We start from the raw sequence: 25,477 nt of genomic DNA, 5'->3' as shown, positions 1-25,477 counted from the left end.
GTCAGCAAGCAACGAAATAGCAACCAGAATGCAGAGGTCCCTTCCATTTGACAGATGTGTGTGTCTCATAGCCTTTGGCAGATAAGATTTCTACTCTTATCATTTGGTATCATGCAACCTAAAATTTCCAACAGAAAAATATACGCTAACAGCAAAACATGGGTTGAATGTAGACCCTTCAATCATAACATCCATTAACAAGTGGAAATAATTTCTGGTTAAGAGAACAGTAAATAAGAAGCAGAAAATGTTGGCAAGATTTGCCTCAGATGACACGTCTGGATCTTCAACTCTCAAGAATCAGAAAAAGTATGTATTCAGTTGTAACCCACAAATTAAGGAATACAAATAAATATTTTAAAGAAAAAGAGATTCTGATTTCTTGATCCTCAATTGCCGTATTTAATTCAGCAATAAGCCTAATTTAGTTATATTACTTAACCTTCCTCTGAGCAAATTAGGTTAGTGGTAGATAAACATTTGGTTATATTATGAACACCTGTTGCAGTATGATTTCTCTGGTGGAGCTCACAAAGTTACTTCGAAGTCCTCAAAACTGTTTTCTATATATTTCAACCATTAAAGAATGGTGAATGATTACAAACTGAACTATTTTTGCAGAAAATACAAACTGTTCCCACTCTTTCCCACAGAAGACTCAACGAAAAAGAAAATCCTGTCAAAGTACGCCTCCCAATACCCACATCTCTTTCTCAATTTCTGATGGACGTGTATATATTAGCCAATGCTGAAGCAAAATCTCTTCGCTCAGCCCAGGTTCGGCCCCTTCAGTGCTGCTGAGGTCAATGCGGGTCACAATGTCATTACCGCCCCAGGACTAAACTCTCTCGTGTTTTCTGTCTTCCTCATTTGCAAATTTGTCATTGCGTGAACTGCGTATTCCAGAATACACCATTTTCCACGTCCCTACGAAAGATTCGTAATAGGCTATGGTGAATGGTATTTGCGCAAACCACTGACCCTTTTGTGCGTCGCTTCTCAGTGAACGGATTTTTTTTGGTACCGAGCGGAGAGGGGATGCACACGGCACTCGAGTGAGGTAACTATATAAAAAAAAACATTTGTTTTCATTCACTCCCACAACATGGAACCGGACAGCATTTACAAAAACATGTAGACGCTGGCTAGCTACGGTCATTGTCATTTTAAAGAAAATTAAGTAGTTAACGTTAGTACAAGTTTTAAAAGAGCACAGCTTTGTCTAATCATCTCTAACTAGCTAACGTTAGCTAGCTTATTTCTTGAATGATCTGCTAGCTAGCTGCTAGTTATTTTGTAGCTTCACGAGCTTTTGAATTGTTCAAGTTAAATGACTGGGTAATCTTACGCTAAGTGGTTACGCTTGGAAGATTAGCTAGTTAACAAGCCACAACTACGCCCGCATGCAGTGAGAATCCGAGAAGCTAATAAGTCACCTCAATACACTAGCAGCTAATAATGTTAGCAAGCAACGTTTCTTGGCCCCGTGCTTTTTGTAGTGTAGGCTAGCGTTCAGGGTAGAGGCTAACTAACTCTAGTTGCCGCTGTTAACAACTGGTTGATAATTTCGGTATGTAGCAGTTCGTCGTTTAATAAGGGGCGTCTGTATGGTAGTTCTTACCAGGGTAGTTAACTATGTTTTTATCGAACAAGCTGGTGCGGCATAACATAGCTAAGCTTGCTGTAACGTTATTGTTATAGTAGGCGTGCTTCCATCATCAGCATAAGCTCTCTGCTTTCCTGAATTAGTCTGTTTTTATTTAGTTAAATGTGGTAGTCCAGTATCTAGCTCGTTAGGTATTTACGTTTTGGAGTAACGTTAGCTACATCACTAATTTCACGTGGGAAGACAGGCACTAGGTAAATACTGTTCTAAATCAACGTTTCACTTGCAGTGGTTCTCAATTCTAGTTCTGGTGACCCAAAGCAGTTCGAATATTAACTAATCAGGTTTGGACTGTTAATTCTGGTGTGTAGTACTTCCTATGGCGAAAAACGGTACCCTTTGGGTCATCAGAACAAGCAGTAAGAACCACTCTTGCTGGTTAAAATTGGGAGCCTTTTAAAAGTCATAATTACCCCATATTCAACTTGACAGGATAATTTCTGGGAATCTTAAGTCCTAAATATAGGATTTTAGGGTAAAAATACAATGTATTTAGAATTATCTTGCTTTAAATGTATTAAGTGAATTCTCTTGCATACCAAAAAGTTTGTATTCGAGAGTATTACATAAGGATAGCCATTACTAAGATAGCATACTATTAAGTGATTGGAAATTATATCTAAAGATTAACAGTTGAGGACAAGTTGTTATTCTCTTGTCAGCAGGCATCTCATCACCTGTGTGGATTAAAAAATTCAATCATTTGGTCTAACAACTCAAGACAGGGTTGTCATATTATGACTTATTCTGGGCTTAATAGGGGCCCAGAATTTAATTAAAAGACAAATGTCCCAAAAAATTGCAACCCTATGCAAATTATGCAATACAGAATACATAATTACTGTAATTTTAGGCCAGAATGTTATGGTAAGGTTGTCATTAGCAAAATGTTGATGTATTTAAAACAAAATACTCTGTTTAACAACCCTACAACTTTTAAAAATGGTTTGAAACATAGTGACTGTCTGAGATTGTCAAATTAGAATGCTCATTGTCTGTTTCAAATAGCTTTCCCATTTCATGCTTGCTTAGCTCAGCTGGTGATATCACCCCAGGGTTCTCCTAAGCATGTGACATGATTACCAGGCAATTTACATGGACGGATGTCGGGTGGTTTTGAAACACTGTACGTTACTCCTTATCACTCCTCACATGATTTCTAAATCCCACATATTAGTACACCAATGAGAAGCTTCGCCCTATGCAGGGTCTAGCGCTAACTTTTTTTAGGCCCAGTTGGTCTGAAATCTTCTGGCCTGGACTGAATAAAAAAAAATTATACAATTGTATTTTATTAAATAATATTGTATGTAAATCTCAAATCATCAGAATATTGATATATACTACAGTTTTGCATGTGCTGTGAGACATGAGTTGATATAAGCAATTGCTGTTTATGTAAATATGGTGCATCTCACATGATTACTTTTTAATAAATGGTGATCAAAATATTGATCGTGATCAAGGTATATCTTTTCATGAAGATACTTGCATTTGCTGTGACATATAAAAGCTAGATTTGCAGGCTTCTTGTGAGTCACTGCTAGTAAGCGCGTTGGCAAGTGTAGTTAATGACACTTACTGTTGACAAGCCATGTCAGTAGTGATGGCTAGTGATGGCCAAACAAGGCTTCATTAGTGTTATATGAGCAGCAGGATATTATGCTGGCCACACTCAGATTTTCTTTTTCAAAATAAAAGCCATCATTGAAATTTACAAGGCAATAGATTTAACAATCTAGTCTGTTAAAAGTACAGACAAGAACAACATTGGAAAGGACATAAACATCAAATGTACTGACTAGATTAACTATATTGCCTAAACATTTTCAATGATGTCTTCTATTTGAAAAAGAAAATCTAAGTTAGCGCAGCTAGCATCATATCCTGCTGCTAGAAGAATGGTAATGAAGCCTTGAATGGCCATCACTAGGAAGGCCCACTTGGCGGGCAAAACAGTCCTCGCATTGCCCACCATTAACAACTTTTACTAGTAATACTTCTACTAGTTCTACTTATCAGTATTGGATGCGCTAACCGCATATTGTATTTGCAAGAATATCTACAAGTAATCAGTATAATGAAGGATCTGCACAGATGCAACCAACACCAATGGTCTAGCTAAAGTTAGTGAGGCTAGCTAAACCTCTCTTGTTAAACATATAATGTTAGCTAAATTAATCGCACCAATCCAACCTTCTCCACAGCAACCCAGGCTGTCAATCAGTAGGATTGGTTTACCTGACATTAGGAAAACGTGTATATTATAACCGGTATATTTGTCAGAAGATTCTGCGTTATACTGGCTGCACTACGCTACACTGGCCACCCATAGAACCAATGTTAATTTAGGTAAATTAGCACTCAACTTTGCTTTGATAATGAAGAATTTCTTCTCCTTCAACCCCCAAACAATTGCATAATTGACCCACCCTGATTGAATGTACAGATAGCTGTCTGTTCTTTTGTGCGCTTTCATTTTGGTAGCAGTGTGTGTTAGGGGATGGAATCTCCATAAGGTATATGTAAACATCCCCAAACTTCAGCTCTGGCAGTAATGTTGCTGTTTTTAACAATGTTAATAACACAGCAGGTGCTGTATGCGGGTCAAGGCCGGCCAAGGCTCATTGATGCACGTGGGGAGCGAAGGCTGGCCCGTGTGGTCCGATCCAACAGATGAGCTACTGTAGCTCAAATTGATGCAAAACTTAATGCTGGTACTCTTAGAAAGGTGTCAGAACACAGTTCATCCCAGATTTTTGGGTATGGGGCCGCATAGCCGCAGACCAGTCAGGTTGCCCATGCTGACCCCTGTCCACTGCCGAAAGTGCTTACAATGGGCATGTGAGCATCAGAACTGGACCACGGAGCAATGGAGGAAGGTGGCCCGGTCTGGTGAATCTTGTTTCCTTTTACATCACGTGGATGGCCTGATGTGTGTGTGTCGTTTACTTGGAAAACACATGGCACCAGGATGCACTTTGGGAAGGAGGCAAGCCGGTGGAGGCAGTGTGATGCTTTGGGCAATGTACTGGGAAACCTTGGGTCCTGCCATTCATGTGGATGTTACTTTGACACGTACCACCTAACTAAGCATGGTTGCAGACCATGTGCACCCTTTCATGGCAACGATATTCCCTGATGGCATTGGCCTCTTTCAGTAGGATAATGCACCCTGCCACACAGCAAAAATGGTTCAGGAATGGTTTCAGGAACACAAAAACGAGTTCAAGGTGTTGACTTGGGATGTGCATCTGTGGGATGTGCTGGACCAACAAGTCTAATCCATGGAGGCCCCACCTCGTAACTTACAGGACTTAAAGGATCTGCTGCTAATGTCTTGGTGCCAGACACCACAGCACACCTTCAGAGGTCTAGTGGAATCCATGCCTCAACAGGTCAGGGCTGTTTTGGTGGCAAAAGGGTACCTACACAATATTAGGCAGGTGGTCATAATGTTATGGCTGATCGGTGTATGTCTCGTCGTTATTGTTTTCGACCTCACGGAAACTGTTCTTTCCATGATGACAAAAATGATTGCATATTGCCTTGAACTATGCCTCGCTCTACAATGCACTGTGAACTATGATTGGTCGAAACAGACGACCCATCAAATATTTGTCAGAAAGATGACAGCTGTACTGTACCACTCCAAGGGGGGGGGGAGAAAAAGCAGTACAGGCACAAAAATTGAGGCGGGAAGTGTGTTAACATTTATAACATTAGTATAACATTTTAATATGACACTCTGAATTTAAATGGGGAAATTGAGCACTGGCCCACTGTCTTTGTGTTCTGCTCTGACATTAGGTCTTACTGGCCCTGGGACACCAGGCCATTGCTCATGTTGAACCCTGCCTATGTAATGAGCATGTGAGGTGTGCTAATTGTTCTACTTTCAGCCAACATTGCGTTGTCTTTGATAACTTGTGCAGTCTGTTTTTTGTGTACGTCTTCCAGGTGAATGGATACAGTCACATGGGCTACACCTGCATATTTGATGAAGCATAATTAGGGGATGACTTAAGCTGGGTGGATGTTTAAAGAATAACCATCCAGAGATTAATAACGATTACACTGCTGAACACCTTTTTTCCAAGTAAAAATTCAGTGTGCTATGGGTAATGTTATGGCAGTGGTTATTTGTAAAGTAGGTCATTGATGGAAACACATGCACATGATTCTAAATGATAATTTAGCCAAAACCATGAGCAGGACATGAATATGCAGTTCAAACTTCCCCTACGCCCCTAATATTCCATGAAGGTGCATCGTATGTCTAATCCAATGGTATTTCCACTTTCTGCCCATGAGATAGCCCTTGTGTGTGCAATGCTCTATCTGTTTTTTCACCTCCAAAGGGTCTCTTGGAATGCTGTAGAAATTGTCCTGACAGGCGTTGAAAATCCCCCCAGATTAGCAACCCACCTCCACAATACCGCTTTTGATTCAGACTCGTTCTTCTGCTCATTTAGGGATTTATCCTCCCCTTTTTAGTTCCCTGTTTAGGTGGTCAGGCCTGCTCTCCTCACTCCTCACTACCCGGCGGGGATGTCTGTCATGATGCCGCCTGGATCTCTTTGCCTCTCTGTCTTGTTTCTGTCAGTCGTTTGCTCTCTTTCCCTTTGGTGTTTCTGCATGTTGCCTCATGCTTGTAATGTCCAAGCTGGGGCCCCCTGCTGTGAGGCTCTGTTGTGTAACTCCGGAATCCCAGCATCACGCTCAGCTTGTTCAGATGCACACACTTCACAAATTGTCTGGACCCCACCCACTTCATGTAAGTGGCTGGTCCAGTGGTTGATTAACTCTGAATTCTGCGCTCCGAGACATGCACGCATAGACACACACTATGTCCACCCCGCCCCATGCACAAATTAGCCTAAATCAACAGATTTAAAGACTTCAAAACAGCCAGCCTCTGTTCCAAAAGCTACACAGAAGAGCATTTAAGTGCGAGTGCCTATTTTGGTTTCCGGCCTTTTATCACTGTGGCCTTCAGATGAACAGGTAAGCTATACCTTTTCACCAAGGAGCTGCCTGGTCTGATATTTTGCAGTTTTGGCGTTGTTTGCTGATACGTTTATTTACCTCACTGCAGGCCTAGCTTCAGTTGGGCCTTCTTATCCTGCTCTTAACTTGTTTCCAGTCTGCAGCTCGTCATCAGCATTGCACCTGTGTTCAGTTTCACAAATCTGCACCTATTTACTGGGGGACTCACTGGGAGGCAGAATCATCCACTGCTTCTATGGACCTGTGGAAATAACCTAAACGGCAGAGGTTTTGGCCAGCTTAATGCTTCGGAAGCTGAAGACGCTGCCAATGCATGGTTGATTTTAAGACTTGATTCGGGCAAAGATTTTCAAGGAGGCAGTGGTTTAATCTCTACTTTATTGTGAGGTGGGTTTTTTGGTCCAGAAGGAAAACATTTGTTATGGACCATTCAAAATCCTTGATTTAAAGGTATACAAGCGTCTTTGACTTGTAATTATTTTGCATGGGCAGCAGGCAGTGACATGACGTATGAGATGATTCTGTTGTGAACTGGATTGTTTGATAAGTTTGTGAAGTAAAGTACGTATTTGCCTAAGAAAGTGGCCTTGCAATTCTCGCAGCAGATCGTGGTGCTTCAGCCCATGATGGACAAATGGATTCTGCCTCTGGTGTACTGTCGGTTTAATATATAGTTTTTTTTATAACTAGTACAATTCTGGCATCTGCATGCTGTTATGAAATGCTCCTGACTTTCTTGAGTCATTGCCCTTCGAGGCTGTCAGTGGATGCTTGTTGTTTGATGTCATGTTAGCATATGCACGCACGTTAATTAACAGACGAGGAAAGTGGTGTGGAATTAGTCACAGACTGGATTTAAGCAAATTTCCCCAAAAAGTTGAGGTGAAGTGCAGTATGGCATTATGATTCTGAACAGTCAGATGCCTAGCAACAATGACTAGAAGCTTCTGAGGAATAGTAGGTCTCTTGTTGGAACTCTTATCATTGATAACTTGTCTTGTTTTTAGGTGTTTTGACTTGTAGCACTTCTGCACTTATATTACAGAACATTTGCTAGCCAGCAACAACAGTAATAATGTATTTGACAAGTGTATTACAACTGGAAATTAGAATGTTGTTGCCTCTCTCACATTGGATAATTACGTTTATTTATTTTTTAACAACATTAGCCAAGCTCAATGTCCCTTGAAAGTTTTTTTTTTTTGACAACTTTGGGCCAGGTCATGCACATGTCAAAAGCGTATACTTTATCTTTAATAGCTCATTAGGTCAACCTATTGCGTTCACTTATGTGGTCAAAATACGTTTTGCTGCTGTTTAACTGCTGTTGTTTTATGGGAACTGTCACAACATGGCTGATGATGATCTCTTATGAGTTACAACTTTTACCATCAGCAGTTGTCAGTATTTTTACAGATATCCAGCCTGAAACCCCAAAGAGCAAGCAACAGAATTTGATGCCCAGTGGCTTGGAAGATCCCCTTGTAGGGCCGAAACCTAGAGGGAAACTAGACTCTGACGGGTGGGCAGCTCCACATGACCTTTTGGGGAACGTCAATGTTTTTACGTGTTCAGATGAAAAGGAGGTCAATAAATGCACATGGGCTGTGTCCAGAGCATTTAAACAGAATCCAAGTCAGCTGCTTTTCCAGGTGGACAGGGACAATCCGGTGGGGTGTGGGCAGTGCTAGCAGGAATCATCAGGCAGCAATTTGATCTGCAATGCAGAAATGGGTCCAACAGGGGTCTAGTTGTCAAAATCCAACATAATATTTATTTTAGACCCTTGAATTACTGTGGTACCATACCCTCATCATGCCCACACTGACCATCTGGTGTTTGTAGGTCACTTGGTAGCAGGCATCTGCCCCTTTCTCCGCCAGTTGCCTTTTTTAGATAACTATAGCCTTTACATATGCTCCAGTAATAATCTGAACATTTAGAACGTGTTGATATAGAACCACTATTAAAGCTGTTTACTTACCCCTTGAAATGTCCCTTGATCTTGAACTTTAAGGCCTATATATGGATATAGAGTTCATCCCTCACACTGTCTGCATCTCCATAAACCTCTCCAAGCTAAAGATTTGGATTGCATTCTGTGCTTGTTATTGGTCACACACAAACTGTTCTCTTTTTGAACAATGCTTTTTTCGTAAGTGTGAACCAAATGTATCAACGTGATGGTGTAGCCAATTTGTCTGCAGACAGTATAAAATCGGCAAATTTGTACTTTATTAATTACAAATACTAAACTGAAAATAATTCGTAACCTATAATCAATATTTGTTAGAGACCCTTTTGGCAGTTGTTACAGTCATGAGTGTATTTGCATAAGACCTTTGGCTTTGCACCTCTGGAGATGGGTATTACTTTAATTAACAAAATTGCCTGTCTGTCAAATTGGTTGAGGGCCTTTGGTGAAGAGCAATTGTACTATTTCCACATTCTCAGTTGATATGGGGTATGGGATTCGACTGGGCCACTTTGACCGTTTACAAGGATATTTACCTTCTTTTCTATTTTTAAGTCACTTAAGTGTGGCTTTTGCTTTGGTCATTGTCCTGCTGGAAGATGAATCTTTCCCCAAATCATTTGCAGATTATAGCAGGTTTTCTTCCTGTATTTCCTTGTAATCTGGCCCTCAATATTTACAAGCCAAATCATGCTATGGGCATGATGCTTCCACCAACATGCTTCACGGTAAGAAAGGTGTTCACAGGATGATGTGTGATGTTAGACTTTCACCATACCTGCACTTACCATTGAGGCCAAAAAGCTGTATTTCGTCTTATAAAACTGTTGAGTAGGGGTGGGAATTTCATGCCATGATTATCCTGGCTTAAATTATCCCAATTTACGTTTTTATCCAGATTAATAACAATCCCAATAACAACTCTGGTTTCTAGCTCAAAACGGCTGATCGGATATTCTTCCATTATATAAATATTGTTCTTGTGCATTTAAAAAGCCAGTACAGTAAAATAATATCAAAGAAGGTTTTTAATAATACTATAATATGTAAATCTATAAATGTATTTGGTTGACAGCTTCATTGACAATACATTTCAGAGGATGTATTGTGGCATTTAGAATTGCCATTTGTACTGCAATTGCCTTCATTGCCCATTTATACATTGCACATCTGTAACATATGTTATAGTTAATACAATTATACACTCACCTAAAGGATTATTAGGAACACCTGTTCAATTTCTCATTAATGCAATTATCTAATCAACCAATCACATGACAGTTGCTACAATGCATTTAGGGGAGTGGTCCTGGTCAAAACAATCTCCTGAACTCCAAACTGAATGTCAGAATGGGAAAGAAAGGTGATTTAAGCAACTTTGAGCGTGGCATGGTTGTTGGTACTAGACGGGCCGGTCTGAGTATTTCACAATCTGCTAAGTTACTGGGATTTTCACGCACAACCATTTCTAGGGTTTACAAAGAATGGTGTGAAAAGGGAAAAACATCCAGTATGCGGCAGTCCTGTGGGCGAAAATGCCGACTGATTCAAGAGCAACTTTGACTGAAATAACCACTCGTTACAACCGAGGTATGCAGCAAAGCATTTGTGGAGCCACAACACGCACAACCTTGAGGCGGATGGGCTACAACAGCAGAAGACCCCACCGGGTACCACTCATCTCCACTACAAATAGGAAAAAGAGGCTACAATTTGCACGAGCTCACCAAAATTGGACAGTTGAAGACTGGAAGAATGTTGCCTGGTCTGATGAGTCTCGATTTCTGTTGAGACATTCAGATGGTAGAGTCAGAATTTGGCGTAAACAGAATGAGAACATGGATCCATCATGCCTCGTTACCTCTTTGCAGGCTGGTGGTGGTGGTGTAATGGTGTGGGGGATGTTTTCTTGGCACACTTTAGGCCCCTTAGTGCCAATTGGGCATTGTTTAAATGCCACGGCCTACCTGAGCATTGTTTCTGAACATGACCATCCCTTTATGACCACCATGTACCCATCCTCTGATGGCTACTTCCAGCAGGATAATGCACCATGTCACAAAGCTCGAATCATTTCAAATTGGTTTCTTGAACATGACAATGAGTTCACTGTACTGAAATGGCCCCCACAGTCACCAGATCTCAACCCAATAGAGCATCTTTGGGATGTGGTGGAACGGGAGCTTTGTGCCCTGGATGTGCATCCCACAAATCTCCATCAAGATCTGCAAGATGCTATCCTATCAATATGGGCCAAAATGTTTAGAATTAAGGCAGTTCTGAAGGCGAAAGGGGGTCAAACACCGTATTAGTATGGTGTTCCTAATAGTCCTTTAGGTGAGTGTATTTTCTGGCCTCTTCTATTCGCACTTCTTGTTAGATACTAACTGCATTTCGTTGTACTGTACTTGTTCAAAGACAACATTCAATCTAATCTATAAAAAAAAAGATATGTGCTCCACCACTTAAATAAAACAAGTAGTCAGGAACACGTAGCTGACTCGCAAGAGATTTTTCAAGTCACTCATCTGGGGATCAGGGGTGAAAATAGATTTCATTTATTTTGTGTGCATTTTATTATTAGCTAAGGATAGGCCTGTTTGATGTGTTTGATTCTTTTTAATAACTTTATCATTCAGCTCCCAGTTATGTGGTGCGCATCATTGTATTGTGCAGATCAACAAAGTTATTTTGGCCCGCGGAAATGTAATTCTATTTGTCTTCTCGTGTCACTTTCAGTAGGAATGCGTTAACAATTAGCATACAATATAAACAAAATAATATTTAGAAAATCGAAAAGAGATGTGTATATGTATAGTATCTCACAAAAATGAGTACACCCCTCACATTATTAAAAAATATTTGACTATACCTTTTTCATGTGACAACACTGAAGAAATGTCAATTTGCTACAATGGAAAGTAGCGAGTGTACAGCTTGTATAACAGTATCAATTTTCTGTCCCCTCAAAATAACTCAACACACAGCCATTAATGTCTATACCGGTGGTAACAAAAGTGAGTACACCCCTAAGTGAAAATGTCAAAATTGGGCTCAATTAGCCATTTTCCCTCCCCGGTGTCATGTGACTTGCTAGTGTTACAAGGTCTCGGGTGTGAATGGGGAGCAGGTGTGTTAATTTGGTGTTATCTCTCTCACACTCCCTCATACTGGTCACTGGAGGTTCAACATGGCACCTCATGGCAAAGAACTCTCTGAGGATCTGAAAAAAAGTATTGTTGCTCTACATAAAGATGGCCTAGGCTATAAGAAGACCCTGAAACTGAGCTGCAGCACGGTGGCCAAGACCATACAGCGGTTTAACAGGACAGGTTCCACTCAGAACAGGCCTCGCCAAGGTCGACCATAGAAGTTGAGTGCACATGCTCAGTGTCATATCCTGAGGTTGTCTTTGGGAAATAGATGTATTAGTGCACTGCATTGCTGCAGAGGTTGAATAGGCCTCTTGGTGGCCTCTGTGACTAGTGTCCTTCTCACACGGCGACTGTTTTTCAAGACAGCCTGTTCTACACAGATTCACAGATGTGCCATATTCTGTCCATTTCTTTATAATAGACTTTACTGTGTTCCAAAGGGATATTCAGTGCCTTTGAAATGTTATTTATGTCCTAACCCTGATTGGTGCTTTTGAAGAACCTTATTTTGGATATGCTTTGAATGTTCATCTTCATTTTCATGACACATTTTTTTTTTGAAATTGTACAAACCAACTGTGGGACTCACCGAAGACTGGTGTATTTAACCTGAAACCACATGAAACACAGATGTACTCTGGTCAACTAATGATGTGGTTGCACCACTGCTCATTCAGGTACCTTAGAAACGGGGGTGAATACCTATGCAATCGGTTTTCTGTTTTATATTTGTAATCAACATAGAATTTTCAGATTTTATTTCACTTTGACATTATTGACATTTTTTGTGTTGATCCTATGCAATAAAATCCAAGGTTAGTAAATACTTTTGAAAGCCACTATGTGTTGCATAAGCTACTGAACGGAAATGCTCACCTTCTGGTAAAAAAAAGAATTGCTCTACTGCCTGTTGCGCTCATGTTTAGCAATAGGTTACTGTTACAACAGAGAAATTACTTTATATTTTATATTTACAAGTGGCAGTGCTGAGAGGGCAGCGGCCGTTAGCAGAACTTCAACTTATATCAACATCTTTGTACCAATAGCTATGAAAACTGGGATTCCCCAAAATCTAGCAACCACAGCCATTCTGATTTTGATATATATATATTTTTTTATGAGTGTTTGATGTCCCATGCAATTTTATACATTGTAGTAGACTTAAGTGAAGAAGTTCTGCAATCTCCTGACTTTACCCCGTGCACACATTTCATGGTTCGATGTGTGCGTGGGTAGTAACGCAACAATGGATCTGAATGTTTCACACACACACACACACACACACACACACAGATATGAGATGGGGATGAGGAGGAAGCTGAAGCCGTGTGAGAGTCATATGAGGTGGCTTAAGGGCTTCAGCTTCCTCTCCCCGTGGCTTTGGTCTGAAGATGAGCACCAGAGAAAGTGGCTTGCCTGTCTGAACACCAGGAATGCAATACCGCTGCTGTTGCTGCCCTACACTCATTTTCACTACATTGCTAGTTCTTGGAAAATCTATTACAAATCTAGTACATGTGCAAATAACCATTGGAGAATAACCTTTTTATTATATGGATGCCTCTGAATGAATGTGGCGTTGGCGTATGAACACTTGGAATGTATTTTCTCAATGGTAATCATACTCTGACAGGTTGTGGTGATTGCCCGTCTCTATTCATCCACTTTCCAACCTTTTTCACAGACGAAAAGGTTTTACTGGCGATACATTAGGTGATTGGCATATATTGTAAGAATTTCCAAGAGACTGATAATAGGTCAGGTTAACACTTGCATTAACCAACTTGATATAATGGTAAACTATTGGGCCTTACTGTTTTTTTTGGTTGTTTGAAGAAATACTTGCCTAAAATTTATTGCCTGCGTTTCCTGTCAATTAATTGAATTAATCTCCAAACACGTCAGTAAAATATATTGTGCTACCTCCCCATTAGCAGACCGGGGGCAAGTAGGATGTCATCTGTGGACTGCAGGGAGGACACTTCCTTTAGGAGACAATCTGGACTTATGTGTAGCCGGTTAATAATGCACATTCTGGGGTAATATTTACCCCAGAATGTGCATTCTGTTGTTTAGTAATAATAATCCTGTGATAATTTTGGATAAATCAGATTCATTTGAACTTATATTTCTTTCTGAGGGCTGACCAGGGAATTTTTTTTGGGGCAGCTTTAGCTGGGGTCATGCCACTAAAAGCAGAGACTAAACATATTCTTATTGCTAGATCCTGGTCAAAATGGAGGTAATATCTCAGTCTCAAACTAGGGATAATAAAGTAAATAAAATATTAAGTTGGGCTTCAATAACCCATATTGTAAATAAGTTGGAGCGGTTGAGCAAAAAGCTGTTCAATTACCCTTTGTCTTTGAATGCTAGCCTACACCCTTGCAGGTTTTTCAAAAATAATCCAAGAAATCTCCTTTTGCAGGTCAGCTGATCCTCAAATATCATTGTCAGATTAATCAGGTGTGTATGGTGTATCTCTGGAGACAAAGCCTATATACTACCAAAACTCCTGCTAAGCATATTCCCCATTTGAAATCAATCAAAACTCTATTTTGGTTGTAAGAATACTCACTAATAATAATGCCTCTCTCCTCAGCTCCTCAACTGGAAAAGTCCATAGTGTCGGGATTGAGGTCTCAAGGCAGGACAATATTATTACGGTAAGTTATAGTTTATTAGGAAATGTACCTGCTACCAAAAAAGTGTAACTTCAGAACTTGGACTGAAAGGAATCAGACAGGTCTCCCACCCTACTGCAAAGTGTTAAAATATCTTGTTAAAACATACACCGTAACCATCTATACAAAATCCCAGTTTATCAAAACTGAAATTGACTTTCATTGTCTGTTAAAAAACTACAATTTAATGATTTTTTTTTTTCCTGATATACAATATAAATTGTATTACATTTGGGTAACTTCAAATGAACACGTGTCAACAAAAATTGATTACTGCATTTGGTTACATCACATGATGACCTTTTCCATAGACTGTCCGAAACAAAACAAACAGACTCTGGTTGTGGTGCCTAACACATGGGACTAAATCCTGAGAATTTACTAAGCCTGAAGGTTCTCCAGGCTGGAGTATCCCTATCTCTGTAAATGGACATGCGTATTCCAAAGGTGTAATGAGAGCTTGTGGTAAATAATGTCTTTTTTATTCACAGTTAAACGGAAGAAAGCGCCCTTGGATATGGTAAGTGAATATAAGTACAACCACTGTAACTAAAAGCTTAGCATATGTGGTTACACCATGCCCAGATACACAAACGCAAATGTTATGTGGATACTAGGAAGAAAGTCTAAGAGGTTACCTAAGCTAGACTAGAGCCATTGAGTGTCAGTGGTGCCATCATCCGTTAAGGAATGTCTCCTTTAAAGGGCAGCAGCTATATACTACAATCGTTATGCCATGTCCAATGGCAGTGTTCCCACTTTACGAAACGCCAAGTTTCAATTCTCAATGGGTTTTCTGTCTTGTCAATGAAAATAAGCATTACGTCATATTGACCTGATGTTGATGCCAATTCAATGTGATTGCTGTAGAGGTGCTAAGCTACAAAGTAGAATCCCTGAGTTAGCTGCTTTGATAAAGAACTGATGAATATATACAGCAGTGGAAAAAATTAAGAGACCACTGCAAACTTATATGTTTCTCTGATTTTACTATTTATAGGTATGTGTTTGAGTAAAATGAACAGTTTTGTTTTATTCTATAAACTACTGACAAAATTACTCCCAAATTCCAAATAAAATTATCATTTAAAGTATTAATTTGTGGAAAATAACAACTGGTTAAAATAGCCAAGAAAATATACTTTGTTTTCAGATCTCAAATAATTCAAAGAAAACAAATTAATATTCATTTTTCAACAAAAGAGTACTAATGTTTTAACTTAGGAAGGTTTTCAATGGGGTTCAGATCTGGAGATTGGGCTGGCCATGACATGGTCTTGATCTGGTGGTCCTCCATCCACATCTTGACCTGGCTCTGTGACATGGGGCATTGTCCTGCTGGAAAAACCAATTCTCAGAGTTGGGGAACATTGTCAGAGCAGAAGGAAGCAGGTGTTCTTCCAGGATAACCTTGTATTTGGCTTGATTCATTCACAAAGACAAATCTGGCTGATTCTAGCCTTGCTGAAGCATCCCCAGATCATCACAGATCCTCCACCAGATTTCACAGTTGGTGCGAGACACTGTGGCTTGTAGGCCTCTCCAGGTATCTGTCTAACCATTAGATGATCAGGTGTTGGGCAAAGCTGAAGATTTGACTTGTCAGAGAAGATGACCTTACTCCATTCCTTTACGGTCCATTCTTTATCGTCTTTTGCAAACTTCAGTCTGGCATTTCTTTGATTCTCATTCATTAAGGGCTTGTCACTTGATGTCATACTATGGTTGTTGAGTGTCAGTGGACAGTAGTTTTCGCCCTCTGCCAGTCTGTAGCTTTGTTGTCCCCAATGTCTGTTGATTGACCTTGTTTCTCTCTGCCAGTTAAGCCAGAATTGAACCATTTTCCTCACTCAAAGTTTTTTTCTACTTATTTTTTTCATTCAAATTTGCAAAAATAAAATCAACTATTTTGTCATGCTGAATAATTATTTTTTTCATTCAAACTTGCACTGTTTTTGCCATCCAGATGGTCCTATTGTACTACATGCCATGATGACTACAGCAGTGGTTTTTATACTTTTCCTTGTTAAATTAGAATTGCTTCAGGTTAATCAGTACCTCATTAATTAAAATGAGGTGTACCTGTGTTGGAATTTAACAGACACTAGAATGGAATGGCTGCCATACATGTAGAGATCCTGATTTAAGAATTAGTAGTGGTCTTTTTTCCAGAGCTGTTTGTCTTGTTTGTTAAGAAAGCAAAACTAAGAAAATGCATACTGGTTGCCGAGTTTGATGTACCTTGCCCTAACTGAAGACAAATAGCTGCTGCTAAGGCAAAAGCACGTTGAGATCCAAAAAATACTGGGCCGCCGCCTCCAGTGCACATACTGCAGCTTGGGTTGTAATCTAGCCCACTGTCCTTTAGCAACAATTCTCTGCTCTCTGTCCCCACTGTCTAATGTAACTTAGAAATTCCTGATAATATTGCTTAAGAACATAGTGTAACACGTAATTATAAGAGCGTGTGTACAGTATGATGAATAAAGACAATCCTATTGTACTGCATGCCTATTGTATTGATGTAACTGAATAAAAAATCTTATTAAAACAGTTAATGTGTTACACAAAAATACTGCTAATGTTGTGTACACATTTACAATAACTACACTTCAGCTTATATTTTCAGTGTAAACAATGAATGTCTCTTACTCTAGAGGGCCCAGATGGATAGAAACTCTATTGTGTAACTTTCAATTTACCACTGCATAGCATTCGAGTTGCCAATGTGACTTTTTTTCATATATGCCATTTGTTATTGAGTTCTCAGTCGCTACAGTGCATAAGCATTCAACTAACCAATTTTCTTATAATACAAATATCTCCAACTTTGTGAATCCTCCTGTTTAAAATGTCAGCAGCTTAACAAAGAGTGTATTCAGCATGGAGACACTACGCTGTGTTGCTTGTGGGGTGTGTTGTTAAAATAGGATTAGACAAGACAGTAAACTAACTCCACGTGGGTTCATAGGTTAACCCGGACTTGTTTAGATACAGTATGTTGTTAGTAGGAGCCATGAAGTAGACTTTTAATCACTTTACTGCATGCCACAAAAGTCACACCACCGTCACACATTTATCAGCCTTAACTTGATTTCACGCACCGTTTGGGCACGCAAGGAACAGTGGTAAGTATCCGATTCTACTTTCCGCGTGTTGTTTGAATGGGGAGGTCAAGTGCTCAAACGGTGTTGATTTGACTGGGCAGATAAAATAATACGTTTTGATTTCAGTGTTGCACCAGGGTGGTAACATGGAAATTGCACCAGTGTGGAAAGTTGGTTGATGTGTGCAATGGCAATACGTTATTTCAGTGTTTTGAAGGAATGCTTTTTTTTGTTTGGTATGTAGCTGGTGTGGGGCACAAGTGTATATATAAAGTCACACAGATTATGATTTTATTCAGTTTTTTTGCGCCTCCTTATCGGAAGTTAGTCATTGATTAAACTTGTGTATTAGCAGTATTGACCAAGCTTAGAGATGAGACTAAGACTTTAAATCAGTTTATCAGAATTTGACTGAAGGGCTGAGATAAGCATGCTGTTCTGACATGACTACTATCACATGTGATCTGTAGGGGTACTTGCTGGTTGACATACAAATATGGACCAAACATTTTTTATTTTTTTTAATTCATGAAGTATTGTGATTTTGATGTAGCTTATTAGGTACCAGACATTTTATTTATAAAAAATAAATAAATAATTGTATCACTTTTCACCCAAGGGGGAGACGATCATGAAGAATCTCTGTCTTGTAATTTAAGTTGCAGATTTTAGTCATACATAAAATCTGAATGAAAAATTATTGAGTCTATAACTGCACATGTCTTGAAGTTAATTAGTAGAAGGAAGTTAATGTTAGAAGTCCAATATCAATATTGATTGCGTGTTTAATTTTGCCCAATTTGCTAAGAATCCAATGCTCCAATTTCCAGTAAACTCTGGATTTGTTTGAGTTTGAAATGTTCTGTGTATCAATAGGGGATGAATTGATACATCTGTTACTACTGACTTTCTCCATATTTAAAGATGCAATTGGTGATCTAATGGTATTAATGTAAAATATACATTATTGATTTAAGGGCAAAAATAACCTATCCTATCGTAACAATCCAAAATGTAAAGTTGTTATTCTATTATATACAAACAACAAGCATCTGATCACTGTATAGCTACAACATGTTTGCAGTTATCTCATTGTTGTCTGTCAATTCTTACATGTATATGAAATGTGCATAAAGTGGACTGCTCCTTATTTAGGTCTACTCTTTTATCAAAATATGCATTGTAATGCAACATTTGTAGGATTGAGCATGAACTGCACGGTTAAGGCCCTGCCCTGACATCTCTATTATGATTAGGGGGGCATCGATAAAGCCATTTCGAAACATTCAGAGCTGGTTTCGTGGACGCAGATTAACACTAGACCTTTACTAAAATAATCAAGCTCAATGGAGTTTTTTTTTGTCCAGGAATAGGCTTAATGTGTGTATGTGAAACCAGTCCTTAATGTATTAGTGTGTTTTGTATTATTGTTTATCTGCATGACCCAGCTGTGCTTCAGATTCAGCTTGAGGACAGATTGAAATTCTCTTTTTAGAATTCTCTGATACACAGCAGAATTTATTGTTCCTTCAATGCTTGAACTTTTGATATGGATTCAGTACTGTGGAATACAGTATTTGGTTTTCGCTAAACAAATTATAAAAATATACCTGGAATCACCAGTCAACGCTTGTCAAGATGCATGGATGGCTCAAATGGGGAGCTTTATGGACAACATGGGTCCTGTTATAGAAGGCAAATCTGCATTCCACAGTATTGACTGAATAGCAAAGGTTAAGCATGGTGGTGGTAGTGTAATGTTCTAGGGATGCTTTGCTACGTAAAGAGCTGAAAGATATGTATATGGAGTGTCAGGTGATCCAGCCTTGATCTGAATATGAAGTGCACCTGGGTCATGCCAGGCAGTTATGCAAAACACACAAAGTCTATGCAACCAGGTTATTGTAAGGTTTTTATTTTTCATTTTTCCCCCTCGAAGATTTCAGTTTGTTTTCAATTGATTTGTTCACATTATAGGTCACATTAAAAGTGGAAAAGTATTTCTGACATGATTTATCTTTGTCTCATTCTTTTACATCACAAAAACCTGGCATTTTAATAGGGGTGTGTAGACTTTTTATATCCACTGTAGATGTGTAGCTGTAAAGCCACCATGTAATCATAATTCAAATGTTTGTAATCATCTGTCTCACAATTCACATTTGATTTGATGAAGATCCGTCTGTGTAGCTGTTAGGAAAACAATTTTAAGGTTTTTCAGAATGGACTTCATAGGATAGTCTAGAACATGTACCCAGCTGAACACTCATTGGTTGTATAACTTAATCAGCCTTGGGAAATGATGTCCAAAAGTACCATGCTTCACAAATACTTTTTTTTAAACAGCGCATTAGAATACCTTTCATTTCAAATCAAATTTCTGACTGCACTGACCCTTTAAAGGCATTAGCCGTGATATGTGATACATTTTGTCACTACAGGATATACAAAACTCTTTCCCAATGTTTGAAGAATTTTCACAAAATATGATTACGTGGTCTTATGTCTTCAATATCTGTCCTCAGTTCAGTTGGCGCTCTGCAGGGTTCATTGCTATCTGTAGTTTAAAAATGTTATACAACATCTGGTGTTTCTGTTCACATATGCTCTGTTTCTCTAGTAATAAATCCAGGATACCCTTGCTAACAAGTCCCAATGTCACATACGTATGGGTTTTTTCACAGCTGGTTCATGTCTTGCAAGTCATGGTTCAGTCAGTTTTCCAATTTGCCCATGGCCCAGATGGAACTATAGCCTGTTGCTGTGAAATGGCCTCGCTCAATATTTGGTACTGGTCATGAACCAAGTGGGTGGGTTGTGAAATGGCCAAACCCAACATTTTGGTCTGAAGCAATGATGTCACACTGTCATAAACATGTTGTTTAATGTTTTTTGGTTTTTTTGCTGCACTGGCCTTATTACCGTCACTCCTCCTTTGCCAGGTGGTCTTGTTAGTATGAATTCACAAACACCAACACTCTTAACCTCGTGCTGCTCAGGAAATCCCATGAAGATCATTTGACTGGAATGCTACGGTTGCCTCTAGCTGAAAACATGAAGACAAAAGACAAATTTCTCACGCTTTGTTGCTATGTGTAGAGCTTATTGTGTGCTCAGGCTGCAATAAGACGACAGCCCATTTGTCCAATCTAGTTTTCTTAAATCGGATTGGTTACTATGAGGTGTGTAGCTAGAACAGCAGGTTTTAGGCTCATATGTTTTTTGTAGGAGTGGGTTTAAAATGCAAATGTTTGTTCCCTTTTCCCCTAGGGGTCTCATAGCGGAGAAACAATGCGGGTCCATGTGCACACCACATTCTGCTTCCTGTGCGTGCTCACATTCCTCTTTCACCAGTGCAGCCACTGCCATGGCGACGGCCACCACCATAACCACGGTCATCATGACCTTAGCCATGGCGGTGCCGGCAACCATGATGGTCATGAGCATGCCCACAATGACCTGCAAATCTCCCAGGATCCTTACACTGGCGGAGGACAAAGGTTAGGCGGAGGTTCTGGCCAGGTGCTAGCGCAGGAACAGCACTTCTACATTCAGGAACTTTTCCAGCGCCATGGCCATCGTGACCAACTGGATTTCCGTGGCTTTCAGAGCCTGCTGGTCAGCCTAGGTCTAGGTGTGGTGAAAGTGGTGGGCATGGAACATGATGACCACGACCATGTTGCCCACCTGGATCTGCTGGAGGTCCAGGAGGGCCTCCACTCTCACTTGCCAACCCATGAAGGGCCAGGTCATGGGCACGGACACCAGCATCCACGGGGGAAATCCCACTTACACCCCCACCATCCACACACAGAGCCGGGGCCGACGCACTCCACGTGCCACCATCTGGCAACCGGTGTTAGTCCCACCGATGACGGTGGTTCACTGGAGCTTGACCACAACCATGACCTCGACCTCAGTCTGGTGAAAGATGATAACCTTGATCATGACCACGAACACATCCATATTCATGACCACGATCATAAACATGACCACGAAATGGAGCACAAACATGAACAGCTCAACCAGGATGACCATAGCAACAAGACTCACCATGATCACGACCACAGCCATGACACTGATCACAAACCCCACACACCTCACCATCCTTCCCAAAACAGCACAGACAACGCAGACAGTCCTTCAGCACATCAAGGAGAGCCTCCCACTGCCCTATCACAGGCCCTCAAGGTTCAACCAATGGCCAAAGCCACAGGTAGTGCAGCAGATCCCATGGACAAGAACTCCGCCCCAACCACTGCCACTACCGACTCCAAGCGGATGAGAACCAGAAAACCCAAAGGGAGTAAAGGTCTGCGACCCCGAAACAGTCATGAACATGGCCACGGTCCTGCACCCAAGGCCAAGAGGGCGGTGGCTCCAGTGAACCCAACGTTACAAGTGCCTGCCCTGCCCGGGCATCCGGAAGGCAAGACTCATAAGCATGAGGAGGTGGGGTTTATTTTCTGCACTATAACTGACACTAAAAGTTAATCTGTTGTAAATGTATATGCTTTAGTTCAAGGGATTTGTAACACACTGACATGAATGGTGTAACTATTTGCTATCAACCCCTTCACCAATCTACACTCTCTCCCTCCCTTCTTTCACCCCCAGTGTCTCAATCTGACCCAGCTTCTCAACCACTATGGCCTCAGTCCCGATTCGCGCATCTCGCCCAACCAGTTTACATACCTGTGCCCGGCCCTGCTCTACCAGATCGACAGCCGCGCCTGCATCCGCCACTATCACCAGGTGGACGTGGAGCAGGCAGCCTTAGAAACAGCCAACTCCGGTAAGGGCCCCTCTGATTTCACTGTACCCTCGTCATAATCAAGCAAAACGCGTGTGTAAAAGGCCCAGTGTTCATCAATTCCGCATACACACAAGTACATACACACAAGTACAATACAAGTGCGAATTCCTCCACAGTACAAGCCTATATGTTGATCTTGGGTTCAACAGTGGGCTTTGGTTTGAAGCCTTTTTAAATGTCCCTCCCCTAGATGCAAATGGTAGTATCCAGGCCCTGTTTGCTTAATACAAGTGTCCCGCCCTGTCAACACCTTTCTGTGCACACTTGGCTCTGATTACACAAAAACAAGTGCTTCTTAAATTGAACATAGCTGTACCCTACAGTTAGATTGAAGGCTTGTCAGGGTTAACTGAGAAAACAAGCTACAGACGTCAGAGACAACGAATGGTGTAATGCTGCTGCGGGAAGCAACTGCTTTCTTTTTTAAAAATGTGTAAGCTTAGTATGCCATGAAATGTATGTCATAAGACTAGACATAAAGAACATTCTGATAGTGACGTTATCCCCTCTTGTTTACCAATACAGATGTGCTTTACGGCTGCCAATAGCAATTTGTGACTGTCTCCTGATTTGGCATGTGCCATAAGCTACAGCATAAAGTTTATTTGCCATTGACCTAGGCATTGCGGCCACTTGCCAAAACACATGGAAGAAGCAGAATCCCCCCCCCCTTTTATTGGTTTTATTTCTTCTGCTGGATAGGCAAAGGTGTTTATTTTATATATTTTTCTTTGTTTAGGCAGCACTCAGTAAGCTTTCTGTAATTTAGCTTTTGGCTGCCAAATACTAGCTGTATTACGGTTTTCTAAGCCATTACAATAATTTCAAGCTGTCAGATTGGAGGGGGAGTGTTAGTAACTGTGATCTTCAGGTCTTCCCTAATGTTCAATGGTGTTAATATCCAGGCTTTGGCTGGTCCAGTCTTGGACTTGGCTGTGTGCTTCGCATTGTAATAATCTCTTTCTGTCTTTCTGTATTCTGCTCCGTTCATCATTCCCTCAATCCTGACCAGTCTCCCAGTCCTTGCTACTAAGAAGCAGTTCTATAGCATGATGCTCCCACCACTGTGCTTCATCATGGCCATGGTATTAGCCAGGTGATGAGTGATACTTTGTTTATGCCAGACTTAAGAATTCTGACCTAATAGTTGAATTTTGGTCTTATCAGACCAAAACCTTCTTCCTTATTCTGTGAGTCCTTCAGGCAGCATGACATATGCATTTATGTGGCTTCTATCTAGCCTGATTTATGGAGTTCTGCATATTGTTGTCTTGCTCTCAGGTTCTCCCATCTTTGCAGAGAACCTTTAAAGCTCTGTTTGAGTGACCTGAACAAGGCCTCCAATCAAGTGCTGTCCACAGGGCATGGTGTTGCAAAATGGAGGGATAGCCTTCCTCCTTCATGATCCCTTTTACCCTATACAAATCTCCCACTTCAACCAACAAAGCACCCCAGACCATCACATTTGCCTCCACCATGCTTGATAGATGGCATCAAGCACTTCTCCAGCATATTTTCATTTGGTCAGCATCTCACAAATGTTATTTGTGATCCGAACACCTAATACTTAGATTCGTCTATCCATAACACTTGTTTTCCCATCTTCCTCTGTCCAGTGTGTTCTTTTGCCCATCTTAATCATCTCATCTTTTATTTTTATTGGCCAGTTGAGATTTGGCCTTTTCTTTGCAACTCTGCCTAGAAGGTACTTGCATTTTCAATTGTTACATACACATGCCTACCTCGGGAACCTCATTGTGCTATCCTTGCATTCCAGTTGCACATGTAATGCATTTGCTTTAATTGCACACTTATTCATTACAATTGTATATACATATTCTTGTACTTGAAGATTTTTCTGCACTCCTCTATTTGCAGTTCTGGTAAGACGCAAACTGCATTTCATTGTACTGTACTTGTACTTTTCAGTGACAATAAAGTTGAATCTAGTCTAATCTAAAGGCCACCATCCCGGAGTCGTCTCTTCACTGTTAATGTTGAGACTGGTGTTTTACAGGTACTGTTTAATGAAGCTGCCATTTGAGAACCTGTGAGGCATCATGGAGGTGTCTGTTTCTCAAACTAATGTATTTGTCGTCTTACTCGGTTGTGCACCGGTGCCTTCCACTCCTTTCTACTTTGGTTACAGCCAGTTTGCTCTGTTCTGTGAAGGGAGTACTACACAGCGTTGTACGAGATTTGTAGTTTCTTGTCAAATTCTGACATAGAATACCCTTAATTTCTCAAAGCAACAATAAACTGATGAGTTTCAGAAGCACAATTGCTGATGCTAAACCAGGCACTAAACTAGTCTAAAGGCCAGTTTTATTACTTCTTTAATCAGCTGTGCTAACATAGTTGCAAAAAGGGTTTTTCTAATGACCAATTAGCCTTTTAAAATGAGAAACCTGCCATTGGGACACAGGACTGATGGTTGCTGATAATGGGCCTCTGAACGCATGTGTAGATATTCCCTGGGGACCCCAATAATAAACAAATTTAATAAACAACCATCATAGCAAATGTTAACTTATTTCTTCTTAAAACACTATTAGTTATGTAATTAATGAAAAAAATAATTGATTATTATTATTTTAGGAAAGTTACATTTCATTTGCATATAGTGTAAAATGAAAATATATACTCTTCTTTAATACAAAGTGCAGCTTTTCTACCAAGTACAATCCACATTAGTACTTCAAAGCTTATTTACCATCCATTGATTCTGGTATCATTTATCATTCAGTAATTTCAAGTAAACATTATTTGTATAATATTTATATGGTGAAACCAACCGGGGTCATTTTGACCCCAATATAAAATAATTGAAATTATATTCAACTTTATTGTCAGTGAACATGTACAAGTACAGTACATTGAAAAGCAGTTAGCATCTAACCAGAAGTGCAAATAGAAGACTGCAAAAAATTAAAAAATTAAGACCAATGTAGGTTATATGGGATAAGTGTGGAGTGAAGGCAAATGCAAGTACCTATGGCAATTCTAAATGTGTAATGTAGGCAAACTGAAGATGCTAGGCAGCAAGTGCAACTGAAATACAGAG

The 25,477-nt window shown here is 40.2% G+C and overlaps 1 protein-coding gene across 3 annotated transcripts in view; it reads left to right on the top strand.

The window, feature by feature from the left end:
- Positions 1-778: 778 nt before the first annotated feature.
- The window catches only part of slc39a10 (solute carrier family 39 member 10), a 43,924-nt gene continuing 19,225 nt past the window's right edge, over positions 779-25,477 (top strand). Inside the window, exons 1-6 of one of the 3 annotated variants that reach the window (XM_010898806.3) lie at positions 779-1,060; positions 14,235-14,272; positions 14,409-14,472; positions 14,982-15,010; positions 20,868-22,049; positions 22,215-22,392. In XM_010898806.3, coding sequence (XP_010897108.2) covers positions 15,008-15,010; positions 20,868-22,049; positions 22,215-22,392 — 1,363 coding nt within the window. In that variant the 5' untranslated portion in view covers positions 779-1,060; positions 14,235-14,272; positions 14,409-14,472; positions 14,982-15,007. The remainder of the gene's footprint in view (positions 1,061-14,234; positions 14,273-14,408; positions 14,473-14,981; positions 15,011-20,867; positions 22,050-22,214; positions 22,393-25,477) is intronic. The other 2 variants (XM_010898808.3, XM_010898807.3) reach the window with 2 other exon arrangements.

This window comes from Esox lucius, chromosome 16 (genome assembly GCF_011004845.1).
Source record: "Esox lucius isolate fEsoLuc1 chromosome 16, fEsoLuc1.pri, whole genome shotgun sequence".
In the NCBI taxonomy this organism is placed as follows: Eukaryota; Metazoa; Chordata; class Actinopteri; order Esociformes; family Esocidae; genus Esox; species Esox lucius.
The sequence above is the reverse complement of the archived record's forward strand: the minus strand, read 5'-3'. Positions and strand labels throughout refer to the sequence as shown.